The 20,759-nt window shown below is 30.0% G+C and overlaps 5 protein-coding genes across 9 annotated transcripts; 2 read left to right on the plus strand and 3 right to left on the minus strand.

Annotated features, from left to right (window-relative positions):
• The first annotated feature begins 3,647 nt into the window (after positions 1–3,647).
• On the plus strand, positions 3,648–7,847 carry LOC107074028 (uncharacterized). The gene is made up of 2 exons (XM_089177298.1): positions 3,648–5,567; positions 5,614–7,847. The coding sequence occupies exons 1-2, from the start codon at positions 4,164–4,166 to the stop codon at positions 7,696–7,698; spliced, it is 3,489 nt and encodes a 1,162-aa protein (XP_089033424.1). The 5' UTR covers positions 3,648–4,163; the 3' UTR covers positions 7,699–7,847.
• Positions 7,848–13,145: 5,298 nt separating this feature from the next.
• Positions 13,146–14,049, minus strand: LOC149030971 (uncharacterized). Of its 2 annotated transcripts, none has more exons than XM_089177196.1 (3): positions 13,914–14,049; positions 13,483–13,830; positions 13,146–13,315 (listed from the first exon to the last, which is right to left on the minus strand). In XM_089177196.1, the coding sequence occupies exons 1-3, from the start codon at positions 13,944–13,946 to the stop codon at positions 13,277–13,279; spliced, it is 420 nt and encodes a 139-aa protein (XP_089033322.1). In that variant the 5' UTR covers positions 13,947–14,049; the 3' UTR covers positions 13,146–13,276. The 2 variants fall into 2 exon arrangements, with proteins under 2 accessions (XP_089033322.1, XP_089033321.1); XM_089177195.1 differs by having other exon boundaries at positions 13,908–14,040.
• Positions 14,050–14,149: 100 nt separating this feature from the next.
• Positions 14,150–15,231, minus strand: LOC107074200 (26S proteasome non-ATPase regulatory subunit 9). Its single transcript, XM_015335431.2, has 4 exons — positions 15,097–15,231; positions 14,875–14,974; positions 14,613–14,794; positions 14,150–14,485 (listed from the first exon to the last, which is right to left on the minus strand). The coding sequence occupies exons 1-4, from the start codon at positions 15,229–15,231 to the stop codon at positions 14,258–14,260; spliced, it is 645 nt and encodes a 214-aa protein (XP_015190917.1). The 3' UTR covers positions 14,150–14,257.
• Ttc30 (tetratricopeptide repeat domain 30) lies at positions 15,183–20,645 on the minus strand. 4 transcript variants are annotated; one of them, XM_015335425.2, is made up of 10 exons: positions 19,532–19,940; positions 19,350–19,415; positions 18,921–19,259; positions 18,723–18,858; positions 18,465–18,629; positions 18,117–18,385; positions 16,424–16,831; positions 15,966–16,350; positions 15,687–15,845; positions 15,183–15,318 (listed from the first exon to the last, which is right to left on the minus strand). In XM_015335425.2, the coding sequence occupies exons 1-9, from the start codon at positions 19,595–19,597 to the stop codon at positions 15,703–15,705; spliced, it is 1,977 nt and encodes a 658-aa protein (XP_015190911.1). In that variant the 5' UTR covers positions 19,598–19,940; the 3' UTR covers positions 15,183–15,318; positions 15,687–15,702. The 4 variants fall into 4 exon arrangements, with proteins under 4 accessions (XP_015190911.1, XP_015190910.1, XP_089033316.1 ...); XM_015335424.2 differs by lacking the exon at positions 15,183–15,318 and having other exon boundaries at positions 15,441–15,845; XM_089177189.1 differs by lacking the exons at positions 15,183–15,318; positions 19,532–19,940 and adding an exon at positions 20,384–20,645 and having other exon boundaries at positions 15,445–15,845.
• Positions 16,980–18,111, plus strand: LOC107074199 (zinc finger CCHC domain-containing protein 17). The gene is given in 3 exon segments (XM_015335428.2): positions 16,980–17,210; positions 17,288–17,837; positions 17,840–18,111. Coding segments are annotated over 3 exon segments (813 nt in total). The 5' UTR covers positions 16,980–17,093; the 3' UTR covers positions 17,986–18,111.
• Positions 20,646–20,759: the final 114 nt, after the last annotated feature.

Consider the following 20,759-nt stretch of genomic DNA (forward strand, 5'->3'; position numbering starts at 1 on the left):
TTAGTGGCCGAAAGGCAAGTGAGAATTTAGGAAAAGTGGCTTTATTCAAAGCACCAAAAGTAAGTAACCTCAAAATAATATTAAAAATTTTATGTTAACAAATAATTGATTATTACATTTGTGTAGTTTTTAAATAATATTAATTCCACGTTTCTTAAAATATTTTTTTTCAGAGCTGTCAATAGCAACAAGACTTCCCGCGTAAGTATTTAAACGAGTACTCCTGTGAAAAGCAGCGCGCCCTACCGGCAAAATATCTGTCCACTAAATTGATACCGTTCTTTCAATATTACGTTCGGACTCCTGGTATGTATTCTCCGTGGATTTATTGTTAGAAAGAAGATATTATAACCCACTTTTTCATATTCATAGATTATTTTAAATACGATCTAATCATAAGAATATATTGAACTTTCAGAAAATAGATATTTTTATATATTTATTAATTAAATATAATATTATTTAAATATAATGTCTTTAAATATTATCTATATTTAATATAATAAAGGAAATCTTTTTATAACAATTAAAATAATTCTATATTTATTACACTTAAAAAACTGTACTTTTACGATAATAACTATCTCAAAAGAGAAATGTTAATTATCGACTGTCTCTCATCTCGCTAAATTATTCAATCGAAAATACAATTAAATCTAAAACTATATACCCAGTGAACACACCAATGTAACCGAGACATCACATTTACAGAACCAAAAACTTTAGGTTACGTAAACCGTAAAATAACATACGGGTCACATGTGCTCACAATTTCACACTCACTTACGTAACAATGTAACGTAACATAATGAACATAAATGTGATGTTAAAGTGACATACATATAATTTAAAAAATTTTTAATTCTATTTTTAATTTTTTTTTTAATTTCTTTTTTCTTTTTTTCTTTTTTTTTTAATTTATTTTTTTTTTTTAAAGGGGCGGGATAATTTGAACTCGGGAACATACAATTACTGGATGGACATTACTGGATGGTGTGTTGCCTCACTGAGCCATGCGAACTCTTGTATTTATTTATATTATATTACTAATACATATATAATTAATAATATTATTAATTATAATTAATAAATATTAATAATTATAATTAATATTAGGAGTACAAATAAGTTTCCGCCGTTTTTTGTCAAAAAAAATAATATTTATTGTAAAAGAACGGTAGTTTAAATTTAATCGAAGTATTGTCCATCACTAGCAACTACTTTTTCCCATCTTTCAGGCAGCGTTCGGATTCCATGTCTAAAGAACTCCTTATCTTTTGAGGCTATCCACAAATCAACCCAATTTTTGGTATCTTCATATGATGTGAACCGCTGCTCCGACAAAGCATGTGCCATTGACCGGAACAGATGATAGTCGGACGGCGCAATGTCTGGTGAATACAGCGGGTGGGGTAGTACTTCCCAATCAAGTGTTTTCAAATAGTTTTTCTTCGGAACCGCTACATACGAACGAGCATTATCATGTAGAAGAATAATTTTGTCGTGTCTGGAGTAGTATTGAGGGCGTTTTTCCTTCAGAGCTCAGCTCAATCTCATCAATCGTGTTCGAGACGAATCTTCCTCCAATAATTCCTCCACTTCTGCATCCTCGTAAATTTTTGGCCTTCCACTGCGATTTTTGTCTTTTACGTCAAAATCACCGTTTTTGAACTTTTGATACCACTCACGACATGTTCTCTCACTCAAGGCAGCCTCATTATATGCTTCTACGAGCAATCGATGTGCCTCAGCTGCAGATTTTTTTAAATTAAAGAAGTAAATTAAAAGTTCCCTCAAATGACGCTTATTTGGCTCAAATTTAGACATTTTTAGATAAAAAAAAATATATGATGCTAATACGAAGTTAATAATATGATAGGGTTATGCTGCTCTTGAATGAGCAACCTAATTTTCAATCCGGTTATCATCTGCGAATTCTAACGTAAGCCTCGTGCCATGCCATCTCTCTCAAAACGGCGGAAACATATTTATACTCTTAATAAATAATATTAAATAATAAAATATAACATAAATTAATAATATAAATTATAATTAACACGCTCCGTGCCACGTGTACCACCGGTGGTTTACTAACCATTAGACATATTTATTTAATGCACTGAAAATATATACTTATAAGGAATTTAAGTCTGTAAAAAAATATTCCTATCAAAATATTGATGCATTATGCAAAATGCAGTATAAAACAATGCAGTTACAACGCATTATATAATTTCGAAGTTACTTTCTTAACATAAATTTGACTTAAAATTCCAAAGCAAAAAAAAATATAACTATTTTATATATGTGTTCTGTAACAATATGAACAGAACTGAAACATTACATTGTGATGTAAATGTGACGATAAAACAGAGTCACATAGATTATGTTATTTATAATTTAATGTCATCGGAAGTACGTAAAAATAATGAAATACGTTCGTTAATTATTTAGATTAAATCGTGCAAGGAATCATAAAACGTCTCATTCTTGAAGAACAAAAATTCCATATCGGAAAAAGCGCGATTAAAAAAGCTTGAAAAGTTTCTCGCTTTGGAATCTAAGGCACCCCCCCCCGTGCTTTTTCGTCCCCCTCTCTTGAAAAATCCTACTAACAGTTCTCGAGAACGTAACTTTCCTCATTTCTCCAAGCAAAGAATTATATCGACGTTTGCGACACAGTGACTTCGCGTTAAATTTTCTTCGTTTCATTGAACTCGCTTCCTTTTCGCAATTTCTCGTTATACTATCGTCTCTTATAACGCGATCCGATATCGAGTAACTTGGAAAACGATACCCTCGTTCTTTTGCTTTAGAGAACATCGAGAGTACTTTGAGCCATGTCCGGCTACATTGAAGATTTTATCGAAAAGAGATACATTATCAATTAAATTTTATCGATAATTACAAACACCGAGAGAAAATGTCATTGACTTAATAACATGTAAACATTAATAATATATATTATACGAACTAATGGTATCATCTAATCATTCTGATCAAGTGACACGAAAATAAGACTTTTCCCAATTACTTTTCTCTTTGGAAACGTTGAGTCAAAGTTATGAATATTTTATGCCTTATTATTATTATTATTATTATTATTATTATTATTATTATTATTATACTTATACTATACTAATGAAAAATAATTTTATAAAGCAAAAAAAAACAAGTTTTTCTAAACAAAAACAAACGAAGCTGTCTTCAACATCATGCCACTAAAAAGTTTCAATTACCAACATTGAAATATCGAAATTTAATACTTCCTCGCTTTCAGTTTAGTTTATAGAGAAACTAATGGTTACATGTCAAATTAATTTATTTAATATTAAATGTACAGATTTCAGTGCAATCGACTTTGTAATTCTGAAAAAAGTTGCTCTGTCTCTAAAACTATAATATATAAAAATTAATCGATAAATGCGAAAAAAGAAAGACTCGATTTTTCCACAATTTTTGACAAGAATGACCCTTTAAATATATAATAATATAATCGATTGATTATCATTGACTATAGTTAAACAACAAGATGTAATAAAATCGATGAATCGAATATTGTTTTAACATATTCTGAACGTAACTTCAGATATTTTTATCAAAATCACCGGTTCTTAGATAAAAAAAGAAAGGTATATAAATTTTCTTTAGTAAATGAGAATGGTGTGTTATTCTAGGATATTGATTTTATTTATAACATTCTAACAGTTAGAAATTAATGTCAACGTCAAAGAAATGAGAAGTATCTTTAATATAATCGAGATCGTACACTTCTCTAATCTCCCAAAAAGTTAATCTTACAAGTGTCTAACCTGGGAAGGAAGAGAACCTAAAAAGTAATTAACTTTAACTACTTAACTACCACTTAACCCTATCGATTTTAATTCAGATAAGGAAAATCAATTCATGATATACGATAGTATTAGTACACTTTTTTTTTTGAAAAGTCATTAAAGTCAAGTAAACGAGAATTTATTGTGAAAAATAAAAAATAAAAGATTAAAGCACATTGGAGCTTTAATTTTGAAATATTAATATTAATAATAATAATAATAATAATAATAATAATAATAATAATAATAATAATAATTATAATTAAAGATGATCACGCGAGATTTATGAAGAAAACCATAGAAAAGTAAAGTAAAGAAAAATTCATAAAAATGTCGAAGCAACTGAGAAGAGCAACCACCAAAAATGACGATAGTTTCGAAATGAAAATAAATAATTTAAGAAACGTATTAGCCGAAGCTGAGGACGACATAATGCGAGGTACTGCCAACAAATTGCGTGATAATATCGTTAAAATGAGAGAGAAATTTGCATGCGAGAAAAAACGCTTTAATAATGAAATTCAACGATTGAAAAGACGAGTTAAAGAAGCCGAAGAAAAACGATGGTATAGTAACGGTCAAATTCAGACGATAGGTCAATTAAAATCGAAATTAAAAGAATTTGTTAACGGCGATCGTACGATGGAAATTATTATTAAACATATCGTAGAAAGAATGGCTACAACTGTGCCAAATCTTTCGGAGGAATTGGTTAATGCTAATGAAGACCTCTACAAATCGAATTGCGAGAACGCACAACTGCGTTACGAGATCGACAAAATCAAAGCAATGTTACGAATACAGACTGGAGATCCTGAAAATTATCGTAAAAGAATAATTGAATTTAAAACTATTCTGCGAGGATTGAAAAAAAACGTATGTTTCATGAAGAAAAATCTTGACGATAGTTCTTATAATGATACTTTCGATTTTGAGAATTACGTCAAAGCTATTAAAAAGATCGATATGACGATTAATGAATTGAGGAACAAACTAAGAAACGATCGACGTGCACTTATAACTACTGGCAATCCTAATCGTTTCCGTTATTTAACGAAGATCGTCGAAGTTCGATTAATTTTGAAACAGTTGCACGAGGAACTGGAAAATTCTTTAACTCTGGCAGAGAAATATAAAGACGATGAGAATGAGAAAACAAAGAAAGGTTACGTTGAAAGGGTTGAAATTTTGGAGAAAATAATCGAACAAACGAATATCGAACTTAGTAGCTTAAAAATTGAGCCTGTAGCTAACTGTAAACTCAGTGGTACAAGCTGTCTCGAGTACTTGAAGAAAGTAACAGCGTTGAATGAGACGCTGAAAAGATACAAAGAAAAGATCAACGAATTAGATAAGAATCTAAATGAAGATAACTCACGAACGTCTCGTTCGATGACTCTCGAAGAATTGAGAAAACTCATCAACGAATTGTATTATCAATCGAGAGATTTAGAAAGTGTCGTTTATTCTGGTAACCAGACGAAATTGTTCGGAAGAATCGAAGAATTGGAAGAATTGTTGGTCAAGTCAAAAGTCGAATTATCGAATAAAATGAGAGGGATGAGTGTATTAGAGAAGAAACTCGAATGCAGTAAAAAGGAATTGGACGAAACGAGAGAGAAAAACATGAAGCTTAGCAAGGAAATCGACAAATTCGAAAAGGATTCTAGAAATCGATCGGAAGAAATTCAACGAATGAAAGCCGAATTGAATAGCTTGACAACACAGTTACAGGTAACAATTCTTCATTAAATCTATATATACGTATAATATATATTACATATCGTATAAATTGTTCATTATATCAACTTACCTACAGACTCTACGAAACGATAAAAAGAACTTGTACACGGAAACGGAAAAAATGAATAAACTGTTGATGGAAAAAAACGAAGAATTATCTAAGATTCGTACTACGAAATTAAAACTAGAAAAAAGTTTGGAAACAACCTCGAAACAATTGAACGAAGAATCGAAGAAGTCAATGAGAACATTGACGGAAAGAGAAAGACAATTACAAAGTGAATTGAATGAAGTGAAAAATACAATAAATGATTTGAAAAAGAAGCTCGATCTTACAAATATTGAAAATAAAAGATTTGAGCTTGACGTCGTACGTTTAACTTCTGAAAACGAAATATTGAGAAAACGATCGAGTATAGTGGAAAAGACTCGCGAAGAATACGAACTGTTGTTGTCTAAACAGGCAACGCTAGAAAGTAAAGTTGATTGTTACGATAAAGAAAATAATAAACTTAAGGCTGAGATCTTGGAGTTAGAAGCCGTAGGAAAGACAGTTAAAACAACGATGGACGAGTTGAATAAGAAAAATAACTCGCTTTTGGAGCAAGTGGCAAAATTCCAAATAATTCAATCGTCGTTGGAGGAGGAAGCGAACAATTGGAAAAAACGCTCGAACGAGTTTGCAAGTGTGCTTGAAAGAATCAACGAGAAGCTAAGAGATCTTCGAACAAAAAATTTAACGCTCAGCGACGATTTAAGTGGTTTGACTATGAAGAATAACGAAACGGAAGCTCTACTACGCGTTATCTCGACGGAAAAGAATCACCTGATGACGCGTACGAAGGAACTCAATGAGGAAAACTTCTCATTGAAGGATTGCCTGAATAAAACGAGAACGGAACGAGAATATCTTTCCGTCGAATTGAATAAATTAAAAATCGAATTTGACGAAACGAAATCGAACAATTCCGAGCTTAAGAGAACAATCGAAGAATTGCAAGGAAATTACAATAAAGTGAAAAACGAATACAGAATACTTGATAATCGTGCGAGAAATCTACTAGTTAGCAACGAAGCTTTGCGTTCGGAGAACGATGAATTGAAGGCTCGTTCAAACGAGTTCCTCAAACGATTACAAAACTTGGAATTTAACGATGAAAACGATATTAGATTGTACGAAAACGAAGAGACGGAGAACAGAAAAGCGATGGAATGTGAAAAATCTAGTGATAAAATCAAGATCAAGGGCAAATTAAAGAATAAAAACGATACGAAAAAATTAAAACTTGCTAACGAAAGTTTAAAATTTCAATTGACCAATTTAAAAACTGAAAATATGGAAATCAAACTCGAATTGGCACGAATCAAAGACCATTTAGGAAAAGACAAACGGTCGGATCAGTTAGAAATTACGGAATTTCGAAACGTTTATATGAAAAGTCAAAAAAACGAAACGTGGTCTCCGCGAATCGAGCAAAATTGTCGACAAATTGTATTGTCAAACGAAACTAATAACGAAACTCTGAACTCTGATCTGGAATTAAGAGAGAAGTTTGATACATTGACTAATATTCTCTCGAAAATGAGGATTGTTAACGGCGCTTTGAAAACTGAAATAGATATTTTGCGAGATAGCATGCACGCTGCGATCACCGATAAAGAGAAAACCGTTAGTGAGCTTCGCCGAGCTTTCGATGAATTAAAAGCTCTTAAAGTCGAATTGATAAAGCTCAGGAACGAGAAGCAAACGCTCGGAATACGATTGGACGAAGCTAAACAAGAAGTGGATAACTTAAAAATTGAAAAAATCGCTTTGAAAGACGAACTTACACTCCTCAGAAAAACGAACTTTGATCTTAGAACGAAAATTGGCGATTTACAGAATTCTTATGTGAAACTTAAAACTCTAGACTCGAAATTGGAAAGTAAATTGGTAGGGACGTTAAAGAATGTGAGTAAATATACCGTTTCGGTTGATAATTCACATGAATTTGAAAACTTACTAAATGGTATTCTGAAGGATTACACGTCGATGAAAGAATCTTTGGGTATTGTCAATTTTAAATTCGATGATTGTAAATTCGCTCAAGGAGAAAGTAATAATTTTTCTAAAACAAATTAACGTCGCGTGAATTATTAAATTTATCAAATAAATTAAAACGACTGGTATAATATTAGAATAGATGAAAAATGTATACAAAACAACAAAAACAATACAAAAAAATGTCATAATAGGAGTAGATTATTTTATTGTAAAATGTCAAATATATTTATAGGCCGAAAAATACTTTCCAAATCATTTTTACGGAAAATTCAAAATCAACGAATTAAATAATACCGCGAATGTTGATATATTTTAGAATGATAATCAAAATTAAGACTTATTTTAATAATGTGAAATACTTTGACACAATTTGAAGTCAAAAAAACATTCTCAAAAATGGTATAAATAATGAAATAATTATAATAATCTGTTGATTTTTAAGTTCAACGTAAAAATATGGATTAACATTGCAGATGACGTTTCAGATATTTATCTATGTGTATAAGTATAAACGTTATGGGAAGTTATATAATTTAGATTTTCTTGCACCGGTGATTCTCTCGAAATGAGAAAATTAACAGCAAAATGCGTTAATAATGGCAGAATGACCAAGAAGATATCGTCCACGAGCTGGTAATATATTAATCGTTTTAGAACATCCTAGGGTCGTTTCGGAGACGTTATCGCGTTCCACTAAAATTCTACCGCGAGATTATTTCGACAAAAAGACGAAGCTCGCTCGCTTTGCGACATAGTTCCTGACCATCTATCATTTCTCCGTAGGATAGAAAGCGAGAACAGAATCTGAGAACGGAAACGACGAGGCGTGCTGAAAATGCTTTTCAAACGTAATTCCGTTACATCTTTGACCACATTTTCCTTACGATCTTCGTGTCACGACGTTAAATCTTCCAAAAAGTATCGGGTCTCTATTCTATGATATATATCAACGATACTCGTTAAGTATCATAAGATACTACTAAAAATTCTATTTTATAATAAAATTGATTTTTTTTTATTTCATTTAACAACAAAATCTTCTAATAATTTCAATATATTTTCACATAAATTTATTATCTGAAAACAAAACAAAACCATGAAACACGTTATACGTAACATCGTATATACATTTTTCGTTTGTCAAAATTAGACTAATATTATTTTTCTATTAACAACAAAATAATAATCTTTTTCAATATTAATCTTTCAGATAATATTATTATTAAAATAATTAAATTATTTCAATACGAATTTACCAATTATTTGGGAACCATAGAAGAATCTATAAAATGATACATAAAGCATATATTTTTTGTTCGTCACTTTAAGCTGATACAATTTATGAAAATGGTTTCAATATTAAAAACGATGAATTATACGTGAACTCATACATCTCGTTTAAACGACAAAGAGAAGGGTTTACGGATACACGTACATGTAAATGAAGCGAATAGATAAGTAGATAGCAGTATACACGATGGTAAATACGTGTACGTAAACGTCTACATATAAGATGTCTATGTATACGTATAAGTTGGAAGGACATGCCTTCGGCGTGGCTTGGCCAAAGTTATTACAAGGCGGATCCTGCGGGTGGGAAACGTCACGCAACTGGTCGCTTTGACATTCCTCCTACGATGTCATCTGGTAGACGACAGATATCTGTGTTGACCTCTCATCATATACGATCCTTCAGTCATTGATCGATGGAACATTTTTAATCTTGCTAATTAATCTAAGATTATTATTGCACTACATTTCTATCTTGATTAAATTAATCGATCGATAAAATGATAATCTTAACAAAGAATGCTTATACGAGCTATCTCTAAATAATTGTTCCTATTTTTCAGATATAACAAAAGACATGTAATTAAGCACTTTTTTGGATAATAAAATGGGAAATAACATTATACCGATCGTTAATGATATTCGTATTGATATAGAAAAAAAAATTAGTTGCTAGAATTATCGTTGCTTTTAAAAATTTCAGATAATACGTCGTTCAATCGTACGAGACTATATTTTGTGTATCAACCATCAAAGCTTCATTATTTATTAGACTCAATTTTTATCATTGTTTTAATAACATTTCTATGTAATATTGCACTAATTAATAGTTATTAAAATAGAATAAAAGAATTACTTTTCAAGTTGAGATTATTTCAAGTCCTAGTTTTTCTCATATCTTATAATCTCAATAAAGGAAACGTTTCGCGACATTATTTTATTACGAAAAAGAACTTTAATCGCACATCCTCTATTACATACGAAAATAAAGAATAATTATTTTGAAATATTCCATATATAGACTGTGTTCTAAGTACGATAACATTTTCTAATACAATTCAACTTTTGTGTTAAACGTATCGAAATTAATTTGAAAATCTGTAAAATGATCGATTTCGTATGAAACGACTTTTTCCAAAACGTTTTTTTGTTCATGATCTCGAAATGGATTTCGAGCTATGTTTCACAGACGAGAAAAAGATTCGGAATCACGTTACGATTTGTACGTGAGTAATCCCCTCGCAGAATGAATATTGCCGAAAAATTGAAATCGGATAGAAGTTCCTACATCCTTCTATATATGTACTTTTTTATTTGCCGGAACGAACAAAATTCTCCGCTTTCAAGAGCTAAAAATACATTAATCGTTGAAACGCCATCCGATTCGAATTATTTTCGTTTTTTTCCAAAGCAGTACTCGTTTCGAAAAGGCAAAAAAATATGCGAAAGAAAAAATAGTTAGTCGATGTAAACTAAATCAATTCGCATGCAAATATTCGCGCCATTCAACAATTGTGTGCTCATTCTAAATCAACTCGATGATTATTTTACGGTTTCGAAAATTTGAATAAACTGAATGAGAATGTTTTTGTGGAGTTAAAATAATTCCTAATATTATTAACTGTATTTATTTTTTTTGTTATAATTATTAAAAAACTAACTCTTTATTTCTCTGTTAATAATAATGTTTGAAAACTTCATTCAAACACCATCTATCCACAATTATTTTATGATTACTTTGTAATCAAAAATGTTGCATATCTTTAGACGTAATAATTAATACTCGTGGATAATTAATTATATAATAAATAAGCACGTCTACTTCTTATTATAAATCATGATAAAAAAAAAACAACTGCTATCATCATCAGTTGACAAGCTACTATCGCTACCAACGCAACGTAATCGAATATAAAAGCGTGCAGAGAAAATTTCTAAAAAAGTTGAAGCATAAAAAAGACGTCGATTAAAGGACAATAGATATTTTTACACCCTTCTCATTCTCTCTCTCTCTCTCACACACACACAAACACACTCTCTTAAATCCTCTGTTTCTCGCTTCTCACGTTTAACGTCCGATAGCATTGTCCTTATTTGCTTTAATAAACATACTAAAGTGACCATACTTTATCGTGGCTAAGGGAGGCGTATTTCCGGCAGAAAACGAGTTAACACCGCGAACGTATTCTCCGTGATATTAAGGGAGAGAAAGGGCTATAGGAACGAAACAGACTACTAATTAGCAAAGCTCGAGATGACAGTGGAAATCTTCCTGAGCACGTTTACGCACATAGTAGTTGGCAACTAGCGTGTATTAAAGGTCGAATAGAGCCGGATGGGTTGATGTTCGTCGGATACGACGGCAAGTAGCCAAACTTCCTACTCCGAAATTGCATTAACCTGAATAACGAAGATACAAATAGAGATAGTTAAAGAGATTGTTACAGAAAGATATAGATAGAAACAGAAACTTAAGAATACAAACTGACGTCTTATTCTCTTTGATATATTACAAAATCATCCGAAACAAATAACAGGAAACTTAGCAAAATTTTATCTCGATCGTTTGAACCGAACGTCATTAATGCCAAAGGTAATATAATTCCAATGTGACGCCCTTAACCATCCACCATTTTCCTCCTCCAATAAGCTATGAATAGCTCCAAGCCAAGAGTTTCATCCTAACATAAAATCGATCCGAAGAAGTTTTTTTTCATTGATCCCATGCTCTTTCTATACTTACTATGTGAAATTATGTAAAATGCGATGCATATAATAATGATGTATGTGGGATTTATTCAGTTCATTTTTTTCATTACATCCTTGTATCCTTGCTACGAATTATATAGCTCTATATATATCTTCCCTCATAAAAAGTATTGTATATTTTAATATCAATTTCAAATATGACATTTATATTACGTGAAATTATTATAAAATAATATGAAATGATAAATACTTTTTTATAGACTATGTAATTCACTATAATGTCACATATTCATATATTCCTTTATGTGCATTCTCACGTACGTTTATCAAAATCTCAAAATAATATCTTCAATAATACAAGCATTGTGATCATAAGAAAAAAGAAAAATTACAAAACATTTCCTAGCTATTACAAATATATAATTGTTTTGTATAAGTAAATTATACAAGATATCTGTTATGAAATGTTAGAAATTCGTTTTATCGTAAATTATCGTTAGACTTGAAAAATGTTCCCTTTTTTACATTACAAAATAAAGAATAACTCGAAATGGTGAAAATCGCGAAGGCAGATGGATTTCTCCACGCGATCCACGTGCCGTGGCTAAGGCTAACCGAGCTTTAATTGCAGCGAATCGCCGTAATTACAGAATGCTTGCGCAAACCCTTTTTCCACCCTCCCCGGCTACGTGGCGCGCAAGTTTCCGTGCAACGACTAACGCAACCCCCAAAAAGAGAGAGGGGAAAAGAGATCGAGAGAAATAGAAGGAGATAGAGAAACAAAATGATAAAGGGCGTTCACCCTTTTCGTTCTTGATCCGAACGAAGCGAGTGGAACTCTAACAAAACGAATCTCGATTGCGTGGCGCTTTTATTCAGCCGAACAAAAGTTGTGAGAAGGATAACAATGTACGAACCAGCTCTACCTACTCCAAAAACTAAACAAAAAGATAAATCATTTTGAAATAAATTAAATTAAATTATACGTATTCTCTCTTGATGTTTAAATGTAAATAAATGGAAAACCGACGAATCGGATTATGTTAAAATTATATTTTTAGCTTCATTCTATCTTCATTATATTGTGTTGTTTAAACTGTTTATTTTCGTTTCCCTTCATTTTACTTTCTACAATTATAATTTTTTTGTGGCTTTGAAAAATAATCTTACTGAATGATACGCCCATTCATTCAGATCAACAGGATATTTTGGTATCTACGTACTCTATACTTTATACGTAATCCAATGACTTTGACGTAACAGCTTTACGTTTACGCTAATAGTTTATCAAGCGTAACATATCTATACTTAGCATGATGCATCAGTCTTATCACAAATTTATTCGATCTAGCACATTCTCTTTATTTTATAAAAAGTATATAAGTATATAAGTAGCAATAAAAAGTATATAAGTAACAACTAATTGCATCGAAAATTAACTTATGAAACTAATTTGATGAAAAATTCAATTTAAATTTATAATATATATGGTAAGATTTATAAAATAAAAGAAAACTAAATACACATTTTATCTTTAATATCATTTGCGTTTAATAACTTTCACTACAAAGCACTTAATACATATTCAAAATACATATACCAGCATAATTATTTCGTAAATCCCAATCCATCCTCCATCAAATATCTTACAGATCTGTTATTCATTTTGAAAATTTGTACTCCTGCGCCAAGTTTTCTGTAACAATATAGATATTGAATAAGTATGTGAATAATGTATAATTTGAAAAAATATATATACATGTATATAACGTAAAATTCTACCAATTAGACATTTTAAAATGTATTAATTTAATTTAATTAATCGTATTATACTTACATATACATAAATTACAAAGAACTCACGTAATTACGAAGTTGCTGTCTAGTCTGTGACAAACGATCGGCGTTCACATTTTCAGCATCGTTTTTTAAAACTTGGGAATTCCTGTTCACGTTAGGATTCGTAGTTTCGTTGCGTGAGATCGTACTACCGGCATTCAAAATAGTATATTCCTGTTCATCAGGATTCACTGTGACTACATTCGCGTAAACTTCAGCGGATTCGTCATTTTTCCAAACTTGAAGGAGCGTTTCAGAATTATAAAACGGATATATAGCATAAACAAACGTCAAGGGTATCGAACTAGATTGTTCAAAAGACGTAGATTCGCATGATACCCCAAAAACGAGAACGAATAAACAAAATGTTACCTGTATTCAAAAAAGAAAATAATTTTCTTCAACTATGCTATTACAGAATCAAAGAACAATATAAAAATATAACTTACGATTACCTGGGTATTCATCTTGCTGACACCACTTTCCATTAACTAACATTCAACAGAGTTATTTCCATTATATACTGTGCCGACTGTCAAGGAATGCTGACTAAAAACTCACTCAGATGGATTATCTTTATCGAGTTACAATGCTAATTACCAAAGCTCCTTCCAAGGATTATAAGAAATTTATCTAGATTCGTTATTAAATGTACAATATGATAATGAAGGAATTGAAATATGCAACGGTATAAAAATGATATTTTATAAATATTAATTTACTGACAATTTAAATACACATAAAAATAATTTTATATATATATATATATTAAGTTTCTTATAATTTATAAAATAACAATTTATCTTTCAACAATTTCCAGAGGTATTACATTACATCCCATTAAACCTTTGCCAATCCAAGGACGTGGTATTAAAGTCAGGGCTAAGATATCTGATCCACGCTTAAGTTTTATATCTAAAGACTTATACCTACTATGCTCAACTAATGTTGCGATATCCTTTAAGGATTTGAAATTCCTATAATTAATAGAACCAAACTCAATGATCAAATCATTGACTTGAATCCCCTAAAATGAAAAAATATGCTATAAATCATGTTTATACTGTATGTTTATATTGATATAATTAATGTTGCTTTTTTTAGGTTCCTATTTATTCAGCGTTTTTATCTAAAGTAATATCATTATAACTTACTGCTAGTTCGGCTGGAGAAGAAGGCGAAACTAAATTTACTCTCAAAAAAGGTTCAGATGAAAATGGTTGAACGATATCGCTGGATGTTGAAGCCTCCTGTACTTGATTTCCAGATAAAGAATGTACTTTATGTAAACCCGTTTCTATTTTTGTCATCAACGCTTTGTGATCATTTGTAAGGCCTAAAAAGGAATCAAAAAGAGCGATACAAAAAAAATGATAAAACTGCATGTTCGATAATATTTTGAAATATTTGACATACATATTATCCGATTCCTTGCATGTCTGACTTGATAGACATCAATATCCTGTCTTGGAAATCCTTCAGAATCTACCAAAGCATCATTCATACCCACATGGTTCTAAAATATATAATTATTTTATTTAAGAATATGACAGATCATCCTGCTTGAAATACAAGTTTTTTCACACACATTATCATTGAGATTTGTTATAATAAAATAATAAGTTTAATGGTACATACATTATCCAATATATCTTTAAACATACGTATCTCCAATTCAATTTTATCTTTATCCTTCATAAGCTGAAGAACCGCATCTTTTGCTTCTTGGAGTTCCATATCGACCACCATTTTTCTTTTTTCTTTTGTTTTCATCAGCGCTCAGTTATCAACAGTCGGCAAACTATCGCGCGCATGTCCATTTAAAATACTCCAAATTCAACAGGATTATAAGAAACCTTTCTAGAATAGTCCAAACATTTATTCGATTCTTCACGGTTTTGAGTATAAATAATAGTACTGATAATTATATTTCTAAACTAAAAAATTAAAAATATGATTTCATAAATGCAATACGCTTTAAAATAATTAATTATTTTCTGTTTAATATTTTAAATGTATATGATAAACATTTTTTATCTATTCATCCATGTTATAAATTGCAAGATTATTTTTGTTATATAAAAATTATAAAAGATTTTTATACAGGGATATAAAGCAATATAAATTAATTCTTATTCTCTTTCATTAAATAAATATTTATTTAACACTTAAAATATTTAGTGATTCAATTAAAACATAAAAATATTGAGAACATTTGCATATATTACCATATGTATAGCCTTTTTAAGACATTTGTAGCTTTAGAAACAATGACTTCAAATACCTTGCTTCGTATACAACAGTTTGCTTTCCTTGAGGTGCCACTGTTAGAATATCTTGGACATCAAAAGGTTGTTCTATTACAGTAGGTATATCTCGTCCATAAACTAAATAATAATTATAAAATTAGTACTATTTTTAAAATAGATAATAGAAATAGATAATTAGAAACACTGGTATATGTTTATAATTAACTATAATATTTAATAAATAAAGCTTATATAAACCTTCACAATGTTCTAGAAATTGAATACATTCTTGTAAAGTAGTATCTTTTAAAACAACAAGTTGTTTAGCTAATTGTTCTAAAAGAGAGAGAAAACATCTTTTAGCATAAAACCAAGTATCTGTTCCTAGTTTCTTATTATAAGGTTCTAAACTTTTCATCACTCTGGATATCCCAAATTCGTAGTTGCCTTTAGAACAGTACAAAGTTCCGATTACTAAATTAACTATACAGAGATGAAATAACTTTTTATCTTGATCTTCAAACGATATTGCCTCTTCTTCCTTTTCTATTTTTTTCATTAATTCTTCAGCATCTGCATTTTGAGATGTCATGATATAACTTACGCACAAATTTGCTAGCACTATAGCGCTTGTATCTAATATCTATACAAAATGAAAAAATAATTTTATCATATTATCTTAAAATATAATAATTTATTATTAAAAAGATACAAACATTATCATATTTTTTTCTGACTATTGGTTCATAAAAACCTGTTGCTTCTTTAAACTTATTTTCTTGCATAAACAAAGTATGAGCAACGTTCAATTTCCATATATCATGTTCATTACAAAATTCGACGCTCTTTCTAAAAATTTTTTCTACTTGCACATAATTCTCTCTGTCCCAATATATTTTAGCTTGTGCCATTAAAACAGGCACATATCTATCTAATGCTTCTTCATAATCAGTAACAGCTTTTTTAACAGCATTATCGTCGTGGTTTAATCTTGCTTCTTGAACCTGTTTAGTTGCCTTTCGCAATGTTTCAGTATGCTTGTTAGCAAGATCATCAAATTTACGATATGCTTCTTCTGGCGAAGTTTGTTGTGTAATTAATGCATCCAGGAAATCATATAAATACTAAAATACAAAAGAAAATCGAATTATATTATAAGTAAATATTTTTTCTATAATATGTATAAATAAAAAAAAATGTTTGGAATACTAGCTGGCATGAAGTGGGTACCACGATTTTTTGGTACAGCACTATGCTCCTATGTTATGATAAATCATAACCTATAAGTCTTGTTATTTATCGATTTGACAAAGAGCAAAATAATATATACGTAAAGACCGATCAAGCTATTCTAACATAATATAACATAGAAGAATCTATAGAAATATGGTAAATTGTGAGGTAAATCAAATATTTCTTGGCGAAGTAGCTGCCATCCAAAATTATGGTGCTTTTGTTAAAATACCTGGATGTTCTCAACAAGGGTTGATACATAGATCACAGGTATTATAAATATCAATTTTAGAATATTTTATTATTTGTAATATCAAGTAAAATTATAATAATGAAAATTTTATCAGGTTAGTTCGGCTCACGTCGACGACGTTACAGAAATTTTACAAAAAGGAGAAAGAGTGTGGTGTAAAGTTATATCGGTGAGCAATGATGGTAAAATTGGATTGTCTATGAAACATGTTAATCAAGGTAATGGTACTGACTTGGATCCTAATGGAGTTGAATTACAAAGGGATTTGCAAAAGAAAAAAACTTATGTTCCACAACAACGCAAAACTATTCAGCTAGAAGCTGTTTTTAACACGACATGTTCTAAGTGTGGGACACATGGACATTTGGCTAAAGATTGTTTTGTCCCACCTAATGGAAAGAAATATGAATTAATACCAGAAGTAGAAGATGTACCATCCACTCCAAAGGAACAGGATGACCAAGAAGACAAAAAAATAGAAGCAACAGAAAAAACAGAAAAGATAGAAAAGAAACACAAAACAAAAAAATCTAAGAAAAGAAAGAAATCGAAGAAAAGTAAGCAGCACACTGACGATAGTAGTTCTGATTATGAGCAAACTGTAAAAAAAAGTAAGAAGAAGAGATCAAAAGATCATAAGCAAAAGAAAAAAAGCATAACAGCAGTACAAGCGATACAGATTCTAGCAATAGTTCTAGTCAGGATATTAAAAGTTACAAACGTAAACACTCCGAGAGAACTGAAGCTCGAGCAAAAAAATGCAAACACTCAAGAGAAAAACATACGAATTAAGTTTATCTTATATAAAAGCTTATTACATTAAGATTTTTGTAGCATACAGGTGTGATAGTTGCTGTCATTATTATTACAAAATTCATGAAACTATGATTACAATAAAGATGTACAATAATATTATAACTTACCGGTGTCAAATACTTGTATGTTAAATGTACATTTTCAGCTAAAACATCTGCCGCTAAATCATAATACTGATATTTACAATATAACAACAGTAAATTAGCGAATGTTTCAGGTGGAAAAGGATTCTGTTGTAATAAAAACTGTAATTTTTCGAATCCTTCACTAGGTTTTATATCCATATTTAATAATGCTTGATTATGTAATGTAACTGCATCTAATTCTTCTTCAGAACGTGGAGGCATATCGGTTAATGCTTCTTTAGCAGCTTCATCTTAAAGTCAAAGAATAATTAGAACAATGCATTTTTTTTATTTACTTACATTTTATTTAAGTTTACTTTATGCAATTACAATTTTGCAACTGGTATTCTATAGCAGCTTTGAGATTAAAAGCTTCTGTTAAAGCTGTTTGATGAAGAGTAAGTGTGTTTCCGACACTACGAACTTCGATACCTTCTGTTGCCATACCTACACCTAGTTCTGGATGTTCTCTAATTCCTTGTTCGACGATATCAGCTATAGACAAAAGTATAGAACAAATACAATTGTCAACATTGTATAAAATATGCATAGTTTATAATTATTGGTAATTTAAAATTGACATTTTACCAATATGTTTTAAAGAAGCTGCATATTCTTTCAATTTGAAATAAGAGAGTGCAACATTATAAGACAAATGAGGTTTAAATCCTGTAATTTGTAAAGCATTTGTAAATTTTTTTAAAGCTTGTTTATATTCCTCTTCCTGGAAAAAGAAGAAAATATATCTATACAATTTGATTTTTTCTTTATATTTTAGAGTTATACCTTATAAAGCAGACATCCTAAATTTACTTCTGTATCCACATCATCGAGTGGACATTGATCTACAAGATTTTTTGCAGCTACCATATCTTCTTGACCATACTTTATAGCTGCTTGTAGTTTTTTTACTTTATAATCTAAATTACTTGAATCAATTACAGTTAAGGAAACCGACCAAGCCTCTTGATACATGCAAGCTTGATGCAAAGATTGAGCATGATACAACTTATATATATTTTCTTCTGGACATATTTGAACCAACTTTTCGTAACAGGTAGCTGCTGCTGCAAAGTCTTGCATATAAAAATGACAATGAGCAAGAAGAGATAAACAAGGTCTGGACTGCAAAAAGAGTCATATGTACATATATACATAAAACAATTTATTTATAGCATGTAACAAAAAATACATATATTAATCAACAGATCATACATCAGGGTGAGACTCGAAAAGAGTAAGTAACACTTTAATTGTGTCTGCATATCGTTGTTCCTTGATCTACAATTTCAATTTTATTTATAACAATTAATAGTAGTCTATTAACAATATAAAAATAAGAAAGTTAATTATATTCTTTAAGAACATGTTAGGGGGTAAAAAAAGCAAAAATGTACCATAGAATAAATTGTTTTCGTATATTCTCCATCTTTAATATATACATTTTGTATAAAGGTATTCATTTTAAATATTTCTAATAAAAATGATTACACTTAATAAAAAGCGACCCGAAAACTTTCATACGTAAAACACGATCGTGTCACGTGTATTGTTTTGACAAGCCAAAGAACGCGTCGTCATAGTAACAAGAATTATCGCTTGGTATCATCTAGCAAGTTTATTTCTCACACTACACGCAACATGCTACATAAACACTAACATATATATGTATATAATACATCTGTATAATATTCTTGCTGTCGATTCCACGCCTTTAGGAAAATGTTCAATGTCTACTAATCTTATCCTATCATATATAGGAAAAAATATAATCGAATGTGAGTCTAGAAAAAGGACGTATGTCATATTTCATAAAATTTACTAAAAAAAAACGTAAAAGAAATCATCACTTTTACTGCAAAATTTAAATAAAAAACACTGATATAAAAAACTTCTTTCTTCTATTTTGGAATAAATATATATATTTCGGATAATCTAATGATGATAAAATAACTTATTAATTGCAACACACTATTGGGTACAATTATTGAAATTGTTGAAATGTAATTTATCACGTTTCTAGGCATTCATTCAATTGTGTATTAGAAATATTAATACATTTTGAGACATAATAATCAATCTAGAGGGTAATATTTCTATATACATATAAAAATTAGTGGGTTCTCATATAAAATTTCAAAGTCGAAGATAAGTTAATTTTTATATTTTTATTATTCTGCATAATTGTTATTAATTCTAAGATAATGGATTAAGAATGATGTTTTTTAAGAATCAAAACAACTTCTTACTCGTCTGTAACCTGTCCAAATGTATCAAGCTTTCAATACATATAAATGTATCCAAATTGGTGTAATACAAGCATATTTTTCTATATACAAATAAAATAATAGTATATGAGAAAATCTTTTCCTACTGATCTGAAATTGACGGCTAAGCTATTATTGACTGCTGACGTATATAGATATGTTTACGACTTAACAATCAATGGATGAGATGAATCATATGAAAAGAAATGTTTTCTTTTGAACTTTTGTTCGTTAAATTAAAAAATAGACCGAAAAGAGGAAGAATAAATCGTATATAATTTTAGAAATATTCGTTCAATAATATTTATAATAAGATATTAAAAATAAAACTTAATAATAATTTGAACATAAAATATTG

The sequence above is a fragment of the Polistes dominula genome, unplaced genomic scaffold (genome assembly GCF_049000335.1).
Source record: "Polistes dominula isolate Pdom_NZ unplaced genomic scaffold, Pdom_raw_medaka contig_20, whole genome shotgun sequence".
NCBI classification, from domain to species: Eukaryota; Metazoa; Arthropoda; class Insecta; order Hymenoptera; family Vespidae; genus Polistes; species Polistes dominula.